We start from the raw sequence: 16,316 nt of genomic DNA on the forward strand, positions 1-16,316 counted from the left end.
CCTGTGTTGGTGACTGGATGTGGTCGGTGGACAGGATCTGTCACTAAGGCTCTGTGCCACTGGAGAATTCCCCTATGCTGGGGGAATCTCCACTGCCTGGATCCACCAGGTTTAAGTCCACTCTGCTTCAGGGAACCCATGCAGAGCAGCCTTAACAGACCAAAGAATCAGGCCACATATCTACAAAAGAGAGCTTTATCTAAGAATTCTGCATTTGGTTTAGTTTTCCGTCGCTGGAAAATGCCTTTGGGTATTTTTCAAGTTTTGAGGGTTAATTTTTAAATTATTTGCTGTAGTTTTCTGCACCTCTTAAAAATCCCAGAGCTTTATGTAGGCTTCATATAGTCTGCTGCCTCTGTGGGAGACTTTGTAAGCTCCATTTCTTGAAACACTCATTGTGAAGAATTTTTAAAAGATTCCAAGGTACATTTCCGGATTTCTTAGCCCTGGTCTACACTTACCTTGAGATTTGGTGGCTGTCAATGGGAGTCTGCGTAGCTTGTATAACTCCCATTGACTGCAATGCTTCCATTCTGCGCTCTGTCTTCATCTGTCAATGCAGCGCTACGCCACTTGAGGGGGTGGTTTACTGACGTCGACTTCCTGATCAATTGAACAGGTCTACACTGACCGCTCAATCAATCCAGAAAGATCGATCTGACAGTGGCAACTTTGCTGCCATTAGTATAGACATACCCTTAGTCTTTTAACTTTCTTGATTTGGCTTCGGACTTTACAAAATCCACTGGTACAGCCTACAGAATTCTTTAAATCTGGAGATTCTGAAGACTGCTGTTCTACCAAGCAAAAGATATCTTTGATAAGAGACAACCACGGTGTTAGCGAGTATTTCATGTTATTTAATTTACATTTACTGGTAGAGAAAGTTCTTCATTACATGGACTCTTTTTTTTTCTTGGCATATCTATAAAAAAGAGAAAAAAAAACACTAAGGAAATTCCCAAAGAATGTTAAAACAGAATAAAAATTGTAAATATAAATCATTTACTTATGAGAATATTTTGCTAGGATATTAATGATAAAAAAGTGCTTAAAATCTGGATTTCCTTTAGGTAACAAATACATCCAGAAATGTATTAGATATTATTTTTATAAGTGCTTTAAACACTCATGCTTTAATAGCATAAGCCAATAACTAACTGCCAGTAATTAAGAAAAAGATTTCCCTATAGATAAGTAATTTCAAAATTATACACCACAGTATTTCTTTCCCTTTCCTCTGAAGCATCTAGTCCTGGCCAATGTCCGAGAGAGAGAATACTGAGCTAACTGGATCACTGGTTTGATCTGGCATGGCAATTTCTATGTTGCCATGAAATTCATAGTACAGAATCAACACATTATGTTAATTTTGACCATGTATCAATGGCTATCCCTCTACATCTATAACATCCCCTTACACCGACCCAATATACCAATGTACACTTAACCATTGTACCAAAAGGCCTCTTCTGCATTGTTAATACGGAACACAAAACCTCATTGTAAATATTTATAACATACACAAATATTAAAATAATAATAATATTAAGTTTGTAAAGTCAATTCTGAAAAAGTCAGAATTAAGGTAGATGACGTTTAACAATAACATAACTATCTCAAGCTTAACTATGTTACCAGACTTTAAAATGCTTGGTTGTTTTTAAATTTCATTCTTATTGTAGAGCTTTCAAGCTTCCAGGTGTTTGGTTTATTTTATAATTGCAATGTTTTTAAAATTAGTTTTATTAGGTAACTGATACTTAACACAGAATGAAGGTTGTACATATGTAATTTTGTCTGAAAACTACATTGCACTGTCATACAGCAGGCTGGATATAGATTAATGAATACTTCAGGCTCTTACTTTCAAGATTGCTGAAGTTTGGTCATTGCCAAGAGCAATCTCTGGAGGCTACTATCAACACTACTAAAATGGATTAGGATGGCTGACTCAGATGACATATCTCTGGTGCATTCTGAAATGGACTGCAAATAAAGCACACCTCATCTGTCATCCACTAAAGTTCTGACAATGCTTTCAGAACAAAGTTTGTCTATATATGCACCTTGGTTTGTTATTCAATAAGCCTTTGCAAAATAATATACAGTATATAGGGTAGAATTCAATGGCCCAATCCTGCTCCCACTTAAGTAAATGGGAGTTTTGTTATTAACATAAATATGAGCGCAATCAGCCCCCACTAACATGCTGGGTTATTCTCTTTCAGGATGGTTTTCTTTACAAGATCAATAAGGTGTTCCATTTTTTAGTGAATTACTGAAATAATCAAATATTTTGGCATCTGTAATCACATTCTGTGCTTTTCATTCACCTTCTAGAAACCTAACAACTAGAATACTGAGACAAGGAAAATGTGCAAGGCTATGAAATGTGTCATAGACACTGCAAACACGCCATTGTAAACATGTAAAAGCCAGTGCTAAACACTCATAATTGTGAGGTTACAAAAAACAAGTATAGGATAAATAACTGTAGCATTGTTTTTGAAAGTTCTATTATGTATCTACAGCTTGCAGAGGTAGAGTACCAAAAGATTATTCAAGAAGTGGTGTAACTGACCAATCATCTCTCATTACTACTTAATGAGAGAGGTCTTTCCAGACCATTGTTTGCTAAGGTCATGCAAATTTGAAAAACTTCCAAGATCTATTTTTGCAGGTGGGTGATGAGAGGAAATAAAAAGTTGATAATCATCATACCCAAACTCTCACAGATGATGCAGAAACAACTAATCACACTCCCTGCTGCCACTGGAATGTACTTCACTAGTAATTAATTCCAAACACTATCTCAAAATAGCTACCAGATCCAATACCAAGCTAGTTATAGCTACAAGTGCTTTCAGCAAAATAGTTGCAGCTATATATTTACTATTCTACTCAGAACAATGCTAATTCAGGTTTAAGTATATAGGAAACAAAACAAGTTCAAGAGAACAAATTCATATAGTTTAATGCAACCTGTTCTTCCCACATATCAAGTTCAGCTACTCATTGATTCTATGCCTGAATCTTCAATCTGGTCTTTTTGCATTTTCTATAGTAATATTTCTGTTGTTTTTGGATCCTAAATTATGTAAGTTTGTCCCTGTCTTTAATTCTGAGTTTTGTGCCGGTGGGGGTAGTTAGACATTGGTTAGGGGGTGAGATTCACCTGTAGGGTTCTGCTAAGGAAGGACTGCTTTTAAGTTTGGAGCCCCACACTGGTGGAGACGGAATGGTACTGAATCAGTGAAACTTCCACCAGTTTGGGAGCTGCTGTGCCCAATTTTGGGCCTGTTGGCTCCAGCATCTTCAGTGGCTTGGGCCACTGTGACTCCATTCCGGGATGCTTACTATTGCTGGAAACAGCAGTCCGGTTTGCCCAATGGATCCCAAGAGATAAATCAAGCCCACTATATTTTTTTTCAGATGAAACAAATGTTTAAACACAGCTACCTTTGAATGAAGAATCCTGTTCTTTTTAACCACGGATGCACTGAAATCAACATTTTACTCATTTTGGATGTGCAATTCATTGATGTCTATGGGAGCCTTCATTATTGAAGGGAGCGGTTTCATTTTAGCATTCACTGTGCTTAGCCAATGACTTCATAAAATTGTGGTAATTTTTGTTCTCAATTCCTATAGCACTGTACAGATAATTGTGTTGAAAATCACAAAGACAAAAATTCTTTTCAGAGCAGTGTGGTTATTTTTTTTTTTTAATTTAAAATTTTGTCTTCCTTTGTTCTGCAACATGCTGAGTGTCAAGAATATCTAATTTATAAATCTAAAGTTCAGATGAGATCTAAAATGTAGACAAACGTATAGGGCCAGATTCTCCAATATACTAGTTGTCTTACACAACTTCAGTGACAGTGTGACACAAAACAGCAGGAAACCTCCCACGAGATAAGTCATATTTACAGCTACTTTGTGTAACCAAAGCAGCACACCGGTTTATCTGGCCCCAACATGCTATATTTAAAAACATACTGAATTGGTTTGGCCTTTTTTAATCTGTACATTCACGAATCCTCAAGTACAGCATTGTATTTCAGAAAGGGCTTAGCTTTTTGCTCAAGTTCTGCTTGGTGATGGCATACTTGTTGCCTGCTTAATAATAATAATAATGAATAATATAATAAATAGGCACTATATGAGTGCAATGCTATCCATCATTTGATTGTTCTCATCTTTGCCAACTATTTCAAAATAATCTTCTGGGTCAGAAGATTTTCAATGTACAGTTGTTTTCAATAGCGTACAAATAATGGGATGAGAACAAAAAACTGCTGCTGTATAATTACATTGATATTTGTGTACTATTGTTCATACAATAAGTTTTCTTTCTTCTAGTATTGTAGCACATAAAAGGACATAGACATCAGTGAATTCATTTTTAATTGAAGTTGTATGGTCTAGTTCCCAATTGCATGACTTCTTTATAATTCTAATTAAACCATTAATGTTTTGATGTTTCCTTTTCATATATGACAATACATTTAAATAGCGAAAGAAGAACAACATAGTTTGCAGCTGTAATAAAGAAGGGAAGCTATTTTTAATTTTTTTCATTCTGCTTTTTATAATTCTTTGGGAACAAATGTAAGTTTTCTTAGATATAAGCAACCCTAGTAGGTATAAACACTAAGCAGTCACCACTAGGCATTAATGAGACCTCCAGTCCCTTCCATGACTTTTATTTCCTGTTGAGTTCCTGCTAGCCTGTTAGCTCCAGAAAAGGGAGTAGAAAATAATTCTCATATTGTTTATCATACCGATAAAAATAAATAAGTTCCATCTTCAGTAAGATCTTTGAGACATAGTGGCCAAGCTTTTCAAAAGACTAAGTGCCTATAGATCAGCTCCTAATTTCTCTGCATATTCTCTGATGCTCTTCTCTTTCTTTGTTCTGCCCATAAGTCTCAAACGGAGCAAAAAATGACCACAAGCCCCTAACATGGGGCAGTTCCCAGTGGGCATTCTGGCTTCTACAACACCCTTCCTGTGACAGCTGGTGTGTTGGGGGTAGGGGGAGAACGTGACTGAAGTGCAGATTACTGGAGTGCATGGTTGGGGACCGTTGGCAGCTGGTGCATGCTAGAACAGCCCCTAGACTACTATAACTTTTTCCTGGAACAGGCAGAGAATCAGAGACCAATAACTAGCTCACTGCCACCCTAGTCTCTGGCTGCCAGCTCACTTTCCACTGGATGCGGCAGAGTCTGGCTCTACTATTTCAAGGGTAACTTCCTTCCTTTTGTCATGAATTGCTGCACTAAAAAGTTTTATTAATCTGAATGTATTTATAGTTAGAGCTAGCTTAAAAAAAATACTACCTTCAAATATATTCTTTGGTCCTATTCCGAGCAAACAGAAAGGGAAAGAAAATGAGAGCATTACAATTATGCAATAATTTATATTACAGAAGAAAATTAATTCAAGGCTTTTTATTATTAATGAAACGGCATACCATATACTTAGACTAGAAAATCCCTTTGCTATAGTTGAATTGGTAATGATTCTCTCTCTTTGATGGAGAAAACCCATGTGGTACATCATTATTGGTCATCTGATGATGGGTCATACAGTGAAAATAAAGCTATTCACAATAAGGACATGGTTTATAAGAAACAGCTACATATCGGATGCTTTATTCCCATAAGAAAGAACAGAGGGTCTGAAGTGTTGAGCTGTTGTGTTTTTTCCGGGTGCTTGCATAATTGAATTATGTTGTTTGCAGAAGTTAGTATCTAAGATTATAGGGTATTCCAATAAACACAAAAAAGCCTGATTCTTATCTACACTACTTCTGGTTTATGCAGTTCTGGCAGTGTAAAGAAGCCTTAAAGTGGAAGTAAGGTAAAGGAGATTTAGTGTAATTAAGAGGCCTTATATGTATTTAGCTTCTAAGAAAAGTGTCATTACATCTCTCCCCTACTTCTCTTAACAGGATTCATACTTTGATATGTGTATTTTCAGTGGTGTGTCTGTCACACTAATATTCCCTAACCCACAGGAACATGTGAACCTCAGTCCAACATAGCACTTAATCGGGTACTTAATTTTAAGCATGCAAGTAGTTACACTGACTCCTGTGGGATTGCATATATGCTTTAAATTAGGCACATGTTTAAGTACTTTGCTGAATTGGTGCCTCAATGGTCTTATTATAACAAAACTGACCAAAAAGCAATATGATCTGCAGTTGCTATTTAGCCTTAGATCATTCTGATTATAAAAGCAGAATTCAGAATTGCAATGAGTAATTCAGAATCATGAATTAAACAATATTTTTTCATTTTGTGTGCACTAATATTTAGCTACCATAGGGGGTGATATATACCAGCTTAAGTGGAAAGAAAACATTTAATAAAAATATAGGATAAATATGCAGTAATTTTCTCACTCTCTGTGCTCAACAATATTAATTTTTCAGAGTTGAAATATTGCTCTGTTTTCAAAAGTATCTTCTGATTTTAAAAGAAATATACTGTGCTAGAATAGTAGGTTCATCAAAATGCTATTTTTTTGTTCACAGATAATGCTCCTCAGGTAGCAATTACTGCACCAGGAACTGGTAACCATAGAAACAGCTCTACAGGCCCAACACCTGACTGCTCTCCTCCATCACCAGACACTGCACTTAAAAATATAGTAAAAGTTATACGCCCTCAGGTAGGTAATCAGAATAAACTTTCTCTTGTTAATTGTTTCTTATTCTGTGAACAGTTAACTATGTGTGTGTGTGCACATGTATGTATGCATGTACTTTGTCTCTAATAAGGACCTTTTGAATATATAAATGGAGATAATTAATTAAAAAATGGAGAAACAGAGAAGTTCAAAACATTTTCTGTACCCAGAAAAAAATCTTGGTTATACAAGGGGAAATTAGAACCTGTGGTATGATGGTCAGAGAGATGTACAATGTGTTAAAATAATTAATACAACTTTTTCTTGTTACAGAATTAATGACAAATAAAATCTTTGTCTAGTTGTAGTGCAATTTTTGGCTGCCATTAGTTTTCCTCCAAGTTTTTGTTTTCTTTTCATCCTTTTTCCAGGCCTGCTTCCTTTGCTATACTTTATTCTGTCCACTGGAATCCACAACCTTTTATGCATTCTCTATATTTTACTTTCTCTCATATTATTGTTGTCTACGTAATTTTAAACTTTTCCACATATTTCTAAGTATGTTTATAGAATAGATGAAAGGGTCTCGTACCTGCTTATCGCTATAGTATCAGAGCACCTTCCAGTGGGCATTAAACAATGTGACTGACATTTGTCACAAGTTATTTGTTTGTTTTCTTATTCTCTATCCAGGGAGAGAAGCATATGTAGTGGAGTGTCTTGTTTTGGTATTTGTTTTTTTTTAAATACACATGTTATTATGAATCTGTTACAGAAAACAAAGTCAAATAAATATCTTATAATTGGAGTAAAAGGGGATGTGGTTTGTGATAGTCTTTTAATTCCTGGAGAATTCACTCCAGAGTTTGGGACCAGCCATCCCAAAATTCTGTCTCCTACATGGATGAGCTTTGCCCTTATTGTAGAGAGTTCCGTTGTGCCAGAGGAGCAAAGTTGTTGATTACAATCTTCATCCCAGAGCTTTAGGTGGTCTATTAGCTATCCTGGGACCAGGCAACGGAGTGCCCTGAAAATAAGGATCTAGACTTTGAATTTGATTCATTAGTCCATGGGATTCATGGAAAGAGCAGAGAGGCTGAAGACATCATGCCCAGATATATTGTCACATTGCTGTAGTTCAACTAAGAAACAGACATGAATAACTAAGTCCAGGTCATCATCCACTAGGATGGATGGAGTCTCCTAACCAACTGCTGCTATGGCGAGCTTAGCAACAGTGAGGAATCCAAGATTATTCTTAAATTACAGACTGAATTGATCAATTGTGACTTGATACTTTCAATCAAAGGAGACTGTATTTTACCTGCAAACTTTGCAAAATGTTTTCCTCTGTCCACCAGCGTCACTTTTGTCTTGCTTGGGTTCAGCTTCAGCTAGATGTTCTTCATTCATGAGCTGTTGCCAGCCAAACATTGGTCTATTTTGGTGATAATGGTGTGGTCGTCATATGTGGTGAAAGATAGGTAGAGCTGTGTGTCACCTGCATATTGCTGACACTTCAGTTGTCTGAACAGTTCACCTAATGGCTGCACAAAGACGTTGAAAAGAACCAGAGAGATAATTGATCCTTGTGAGACTCCACAGTGAGGGTCTAGTGGTGGAGGTGCAGTTTCTTATCACTACTCCTTGGATGCATGCCTCCAGAAATGACTCAATCCATTTTAGCATATTACCTGCACCCTTGCCAACTCTCACATCAGAAGTAATATCTCATAGTTGACAGTGTTAAACATAGGTGGCAGGTATCAAAGGCCTTCCCCGGTGCAGCTGCCACCATCATGCTGCCAGATGCATAACTGGGCTATGGTGGCCCCACTTCTTCTCCTCCCTGCTGGATTCCCCTTTCCCCAGCAGCTGTGGAGAAGGTATCTGCTACTCAGCTTCCTGGGTCCCTTGGACTCCCCAGGAAGATTATTGATGAACCCAGGAAGCTGAGTAGTAGATACCGCCTCCTCAGCCACCCAGGAACCTGCATGCCATCCCCGCTTGACTCCCTCTCCCAAAGTTGCCCCCTGGACAAGCAACACAACACAACCTCTGCTAGCCCAGAATCAGCTCCCTGCAGCCAGGTGCATCCCCAGGACTGGCTGACCCTCCTCGCTGGGCTCCCCAGCCTCCTGCTGGTCTCAGACATGGGCTTGGTGACTCCAGACCCACGATGCTTGCCAAGACCCTGGCTGAGGGGCTGCATGTGGGCACAGGGCCTGGCATGGATGTCCATGGAGATGCACCCCAGCGTGACCCCCTGGCTGAAGAGCAGCTGCTGGGAACCAGGGGAAGGACCCAGCAGCAGCCTAGGGACTTCCAGCTTGCCCAGAAGCAGCATCTCCCCAGGCTGGTCCAGTGGGCAGAGGGTTCCAGACAGGCTCCCTGGGTGCTGCAGGCAGATTGGGGCGGTAATAAATGGAGAGGGCCCCAGCCTGGCCAGTGGTGCGAAGATCCCAGTCTCCGGGACCGAGCCCAAATGGAGCCTGGAGAAGCTGCACATGGTGAGTGGCCGGGCTGGGGGGCCCCTGCCATTGGGCAAGATGGGGGTCAGTAGACTGCTGCTGGGTCCTTTCCCAAGTTCCCAGATGCCGCTCTTGGCCCAGAGGACACTCCAGGATGTGTTGCCATCGAATACCCATGCTGGGCCCTGAGCCCATATGAGGCCCCACAGCTGGGGGGGCTCAGCGAGCACTGCCCAGGGCTCCCCATGAGTCTGGGGCCACTGGGCCCAGGTGCGAGGCTGGTAAAAGGCTGGGAGGCTGAGAATGAGAGAGGGTGTGTGGAAGAGAGGATGGGGCCAAGCGGGGGGGGGAGGGAAGGAAGGGATGGAGGGAGGCTGCAAATGGTGGGTCCGGGCCCAGAGTGCAGTGGGAGGGACATAGTGACGAGCAGGTCGAGGGAGTGGGGCTTAGGGCAGAGTGGTGGCGGGGACTGGGGCGGAAGAGACGGGATAGGGAGTTAGCCTCCCTTAAAGGAAGCATCACCCATCACCCCATGGTGTCAAATGCTGCAGATAGGTCCAGAAGGATGAGAATAGATGTCTGCCCTCCATCCATCAACAGCAGGAGACCATCATTACCAGTTTCAGTGCCATGTTCTGGCTTGAATCCAGATGTGCAATGTCTAGAATATTAGCTTCTTGTCCTTTTTTGCCTTTCCCACTTGTCTCCCTCTTTTTCTATTTCCATAGGCTCTCTCTCTCTCTTTCTCTCTCCCCCTCCCATACATCACAGTACTATTGGAGTACCACTTTCCCTCTTATTTGTTTTTTCTAGTAGGAGCAAGCAGACAAACATTGGAAATATTGTTGGAACAAGTTGTTGTGTGATAGTTTATTGAAAATAACTTTTAAAAATCTATTTTCATCATGATATCACCAACAGATGGACCGAGAATATTGAATGGTTGATGTTCTTGTGCTAGTTCATCGTGAATGGAGTTCATGGGACTCACAAAAGGAGTTGTTTGATTTAAATCAGAACCATTCACCCACTGAGTATATGTGGTATCAGAACTGCTCTCATGCTACTACAGAAGAAAAGCTGCTCCTTCAGTACATTAAGATTATGGTCAGAACCTCACCATTCTTGTTAGTATGGACAGTCAAAATAACTGACATGCCAGTTAGTCACTCTTTTTGCTATGTAGAAGACTTCAATAGTATGTATGTAACTTATTCGTCCGTGTGAGTTATGTGTCTGTGTCTAATCCACTGAGGAGATGGGTCTGTTACAGCTCTCAGCACCCCTCTGCCTTCTCTTTCCGATATATCCCTTACATCCCTATCTGCTATGTCCCACACCGTTCATTTATCTTTCCATTTAGCTAATCTCCTTCCAACAAAACCCTACCCTAAGAATTTTTTTAAAAGAAATTGTGGAACTAACATGATGTTTGCAAAGTATTACTCTCTGTTAATTTTGGTTGTTTGTTTATTCCCTTTCCACTGCCCTTTGTCTGTCTTGTCTATTTAGATTGCAAGCTCTTTGGAGGAGGGACAATTACTCTGACTATAAAGTGCCAGCTTAGTACAATGTGGCCCTGATCTTGGTTGGCCTCTAGGCACTATCATAATACAAATTATTAATAATAATGATATGTAATACACACAGATTAATTCATTTTAGGGGCATGTTCCATGCTAAGGCCCCTTTATGCCATTCTGACAGAGTAAAGTGGTTTTAAAGGGAACAGAAACAGCTCATAGGGAACAGCCCCAGCCCAAGAGTGGACTAAACTAATATGCCACTTTTTTCCTCTTCTCCATCCAGCATAGGGACATGCCAGGGGAGCGACGGGGTTGGACAGGAGTGCCAGAATGTAAAGTTCTCTGGCTGATTTGGGCTACAGCGCTCCCCCAGCCCATGCACTCAGATCTGCTTTGTCCTTTTGCAAGGGCATATATCTGTGCCCTGATTTTCAGGACCGCAGTTTGCCAGCTCCCCACCCAATCCCTTCTGGGTCCTCACTTTCCTCATATTCCACTGCCTTCCTTGGTCCTCTGTTCCCTCTAAAATCCCTCCCTTAGGGCTCTCTTATTTCTGTTAGACTCCAGGCTACAGACAACCTCCCTAGGCAGAAAGTTAAGAAGCTGCCTCTGACATGTGTAGGCAGCAGAATACAATATCCCAGAGATTCATTTGCCTGCAGACCCAGGCCTTGATTTTCCTCTGAATCAGGCTTTTCTGGTTCTCTGATTTTTATCAAAAACCCCAATAGTGTTATGACCATTGATGCTTAGAACATTCCTTGAAATTGATTCAGAGTTATCATGTTATATACAGACAAACAGAAAAATGCTGTGACCCTGCAGCGTGTCCTGGGTCAGCCTGGGGCCTCCTCCAAGTGGAACATGCCCAATATAGTTCCAAAAGAAGCCTACCTGGGGTCATCCTTATCAGGTGCCCAAACCACCTGAGCTGACTCCTTGATCCAGAAGAGTAGCAGCTCTACTGCAAGGCTATCCTGAACAGCTGAGCCCCTCACTCTATCTGAGAGAGTCAGCCCAGCCGCCCTGTGGAGAAATCTCATTTCCGACACTTGTACCTATGATCTAGTCCTTTTGGTCATTACCCAAAGTTCATGACCATAGGTGAGAATGGGGACGTAGAGTGACCTGGAAACCAAGAGCTTCATCCAAAAACTTAGCTCCTGCTTCACCACTGCAGATTGGTACAGTGCCTGCATCACTGCCACCACTGCACTAATCCGCCTGTCAATCTCATGCTCCCACTTACTATCACTCATAAACAAGACCCCAACATACTTAAACTCTTCCACTAAGGGCAGCTACTCCCCCTTCACCTAGGGAGAACACTCCACTTTCTTCCGGGAAAGAACCACAACTTTTGATTTGGAGGTGCTGATTTTCATCCCAGTGGCTTCACACTCAGCAGTGAAGCATTTGAGTGCGCGTTGGAGATCACAGTCTGAAGAATTAAGAAGGATATCATCATCTGCAAACAGCAGAGATGCCATTTCCAAGTACTCATACCGGATACACTCCCCAACATAGTTGGGCCTTGATATCCTGGCCATGAAGATCACAATCAGGAGTGGGGACAGGATGAACCCTTGGTGGAGTCCAGCACCCTCCTTGAATGAACTCCACTTAATGCCAAGAATGCAGTCACAACTCTCACTCCAGGAATAGAGGGAGTGGATAGCACGCAGCAGTAGCACTTCCCACAGGATATCTCAGGGAATGCGGTCATAAGCTTTCTCCAGGTCTACAAAACAAAGGTAGATCAGGTTAGCAAATTCCCACGACCTCTTGAGTATCTGTGAGAGAGCAAAGAACTGGTCTGTTGTTCCATGTCTGGGACAGAAACTGCATTGTTCCTCCTGAATCTAAGGTTCAACTAATGGGTGTAGCCTCCTCTCCATCAACCTGGCATAGGCTTTGAGAAGTGTGGTTCTCCTGTAACTGGAACATACTCTCTTTTCTCCTTTCTTAAAGATAGGGACCACCGCCCGGGTTTGCTAATCCCTAGGTACTGCATCTGCCTTACATGCAACTTTGAAGAGGTGCGTTAACCATGACACCCTGACTTTGTCCAGTGATTTCAATATCTCCAGGTCTGTCCACCCCCGCTGCCTTACTGCTGCGAAGGCACTTTACCACCGAGTGACCCCACCAACAGAAATAGATCCGATTCCACTGGGGGTTTCCAGCACTGCTGAAAACAGTCCTGAAAGGAGGGCATGTCCATCAAGTTGAGGAGTTCCTCAGAGTGCTCCTTCCACATCTCAACAATCTTCTCAGGCATGGTCACCGTTTCACTACCCATGCTGAGAACAGCCTGGGTAATGTCAAATCGACCCCTCCTAAAGCAGCAAATAGTTTGCCAGAACACTTTTGAGGCTGTTCAGTAGTCATTCTCCATGGTGATTCCAAACTCCTCCAAGGCCTGGGCTCTCACGTCAACGACCGCCACAGCCCTCCTAGCCCGCCAGTACCTCTCAGTCATGTCAGGAGTATGGTTCAAGCACATTTCTTGAAGGCCTCCTTCTTTGCATTGACAGCTTCCCTCACCAGTGGTTCCTAGAGTTGCCACCATGACAGGCATCAACCACCTGCAGGCCACAGCTTTTTGTGGCTGCCTCAATAATTTAGGCCCTGAACATGGTTCACTTGGACTCAATGTCCACAACCTTGCCCAGGATACCAAAGAAGTCCTTCCAAAATGGAAATTGAAGTCTTTCCTCACAGTGTCCTCCATCAGACATTCCCAGGTGACCCTCACTGATCGTTTGGGCATCCTGTGTCTATCCAGCTGGCATCCCGTGTGTTGGATCCAACTCACTACCAAGTAGTGATTGGTTGACAGCTCTGCTCCTCTCTTCACTTGGGTGTCCAGAACATGCTGTCTTTGGTCTGATGAAACAACTATAAAGTTGGTCATCAATCTTCATCCCAAGGTGCTCTGGTACAAGGGACATTTATGAGAAACCTTCTGTTTGAACATTGTGCTTGTTATGGCCAATCCATGACTAGCACAGAAGTCCAGCAACAACTCACCTTTCGGGTCCAGATCAGGGAGGCCGTTCCTCCCGATCACTCCCCTCCAGATATCTCCATCGTTCCCCATGTGCGCACTGAAGTCCCCCAGTAGAATGTCAGAGTCGGTAGGTGACACTCTATGAAACACCAATCCCACTGTCTCCAAAAAGGCTCTGTCTAGACTATGATTTAAAGTTGTGGTGTTGGATTATATAAAATAGCTTGATGTAAGTCAGTGGTTCCCAACCTTTTCTCTGCCATGGCACACCTGGATACCTTTAATTATTTTGAGGGACCCCACCATATAGATTCATTAGCCAATCCAGAACTCTTCAAGTAGTTTTTCAAAAAATTCTACGGCATACCTGCTCAGGCCTGACAGCACACCAGTTGGGAAACACTGATCTAAGTAACACCTTCTAAAATTCTAGAGTCCCTCTTGAGCTTTATCTTCACCAGTTTAGCGTGTGCTAAAGTACATCTTGCCTTGTCTGCACTAGAGCTGGAGAAGGTGTTCGTTAGATTGGGCTAGCTAACTTTATCTGATATCATATCTTTAAATCTTAGTTTAACAAAAACCTAAATTAAACTCAGCCCACATGTAAAGACATATGTGCATTTGTCAGCACATTGAGCAAAGCGCTCGGGATTTACAGCATTAATCATCATTTGAATACAGGTATGTCTACACTAATTAGAAACTTGTGGTTGGCCAATGTCAGCTCACGGGACTCAGGCTGCAGGGCAGTTTAATAGCAGTGTAGACTTCCAAGTTTGGGCTGCAGCCTGAGCTCTGAGAACCTCCCACCTCGGAGCCAGCTGTGGGTTTTTAATTGCAATAGAGACATTTTTTAGGTGAGCAAAATTCTCATGTAATGATATCTCTATAACATTCCAAGACGCAAATACAAGGATCAACCATCTCAGCACCTCATGTGAGTTTTTTTTCTTGGCCTACCCATATACTTGTGGAGTCTTGGGCAATAATCATGAATTCAATTCTGAACTCTCTGAGAAACCTTTTTAAATTCTTCATTTATTAAGTATAATGTATTGTCTGCTTTTTCTCTTTGTGTCTTGCTAAGGTGGGTTTTACATGGCTAACTGTAGTGATTGTTTTTGGTGTTCAAAGTGTGGACTATTTAAAAAATACTTTGGGCATTATCTTCCATGAGTAAATGCTCATTTTCATTTTATGTGAAAAAGACTGTTCCCAGAAATTGTCATAAGTGGTCAGGTATTTAATGAATGGGGTTTTCTGGGGGCTTTGGGAGGGAGGAATGAATTTCAGTATTTGTGACAGGTCACATTTAGATACAGGGGTTTTTTATCTATCCGAATATTATTGACTAAAACCACCTCTCTCTCACACTTGCTGTTTATGTTGCTCAACTCCCAAATGACCTCCTAGAAGAATTCTTTTTAACATCTCCTGTTCTGCTGATTTTGGAAGAACTGTCTTTAAAAGAATGGTAATCTCATACACTAGCAGCATATAGTGAATACATTTGAGTGCCAGCCATGGTCCATCACCGCTGGCAGGGCTAGGAGCTAGGAGAAATGTGGAGATAGTAGTTCAGCTCTTCAGAGGACAGAGAAAATTATTTCAATCACTATAGAACCTCTCTGGCTGACACAAGGAGTGGCATTGATTTACAGCCGAAAAAATGGGATCCAAACATTTTACAAGTAGATGTGAGAGATTCCTCTCCACTCACAAAAGCATGCTATAGAGATGTCTGTTAAAGAGGTCATGGCTAAGCAAAGGAGACATTATGGTCCAGAAGACCACTTTCCCCACTAAAAATGTGGCTAAAGACTAAGGACTTGATCATGCTTTATGACATGGCACACATTATCATGGATGTTGGGAAATGACATACTACATACTGGCGGAAAAGCATAGTAAATTATTTCAAACTGCAGCAATTATCATTAATCTGTGTTACAGTATTGCTTAGACTAGAGGCCCAAACTGAAACTGGAGTTCCATAGAGCTATGTGGTAGAAGAAAGGAACTATTATTTACCCTATTTACAGATTGGAAACTGAGGCTCAGAGAGATTAAGTAACTTGTCCAATGTCACATAGGCTAGTCTATGGTAGAGCATATTACACTACCCACATCTCAGCTGAAACAGTATGCGTTGTATCTGAAAGACTTTTCAGATGTTAGCAGCCAATTTCACAATTTTATTAACAGATAAACCACAAAGATCTATGTCACTATCTCCCAGCTCCTCAAAAATTCATAGTATATGTGTAATCCAGCAAACTGACTATATATATTTTTTTATTTTTCTGACATTGCGTGTGGGTTATTTGCAGGCAAAGCTGCTGCAGAGAAAACGGGTGTTTACATTTTAATTTTTTGCTTGTTTCTTGCGCTTTAAAAAAACCCAACATAATTTGTTATATACTGCTCTGGTGCCTCAGGCTGGTCATTCCATCACCATAATTACTCATCTCCACTGATTTCAACTACCTTTAAGAGAGCCACCAAAATTCATAACAGAATAGCAGGAGGCAGATAAAAAAGTCTTGTGAAACATCTAAGGGAACACCACTACAAATGTGTGGAAATACTCTATTGCCAGAAGACCTCTTATCATGGCATTTCATATCACAAGAAAGAAAGAAAGAAATATATCTACAAAGG

At 41.2% G+C, this 16,316-nt stretch overlaps 1 protein-coding gene across 3 annotated transcripts in view; it reads left to right on the forward strand.

The window, feature by feature from the left end:
• The window catches only part of ANKS1B (ankyrin repeat and sterile alpha motif domain containing 1B), a 736,922-nt gene that overhangs the window by 310,400 nt on the left and 410,206 nt on the right, over positions 1 to 16,316 (forward strand). For all 3 annotated transcript variants that reach the window (XM_067559741.1, XM_067559742.1, XM_067559740.1), the window contains one exon: positions 6,551 to 6,687. In XM_067559741.1, coding sequence (XP_067415842.1) covers positions 6,551 to 6,687 — 137 coding nt within the window. The remainder of the gene's footprint in view (positions 1 to 6,550; positions 6,688 to 16,316) is intronic.

The sequence above is a fragment of the Emydura macquarii genome, unplaced genomic scaffold (genome assembly GCF_026122565.2).
Source record: "Emydura macquarii macquarii isolate MOO-44397 ecotype Brisbane River unplaced genomic scaffold, CSIRO-AGI_Emac_v2 contig_2205, whole genome shotgun sequence".
Classification (NCBI taxonomy): Eukaryota; Metazoa; Chordata; order Testudines; family Chelidae; genus Emydura; species Emydura macquarii.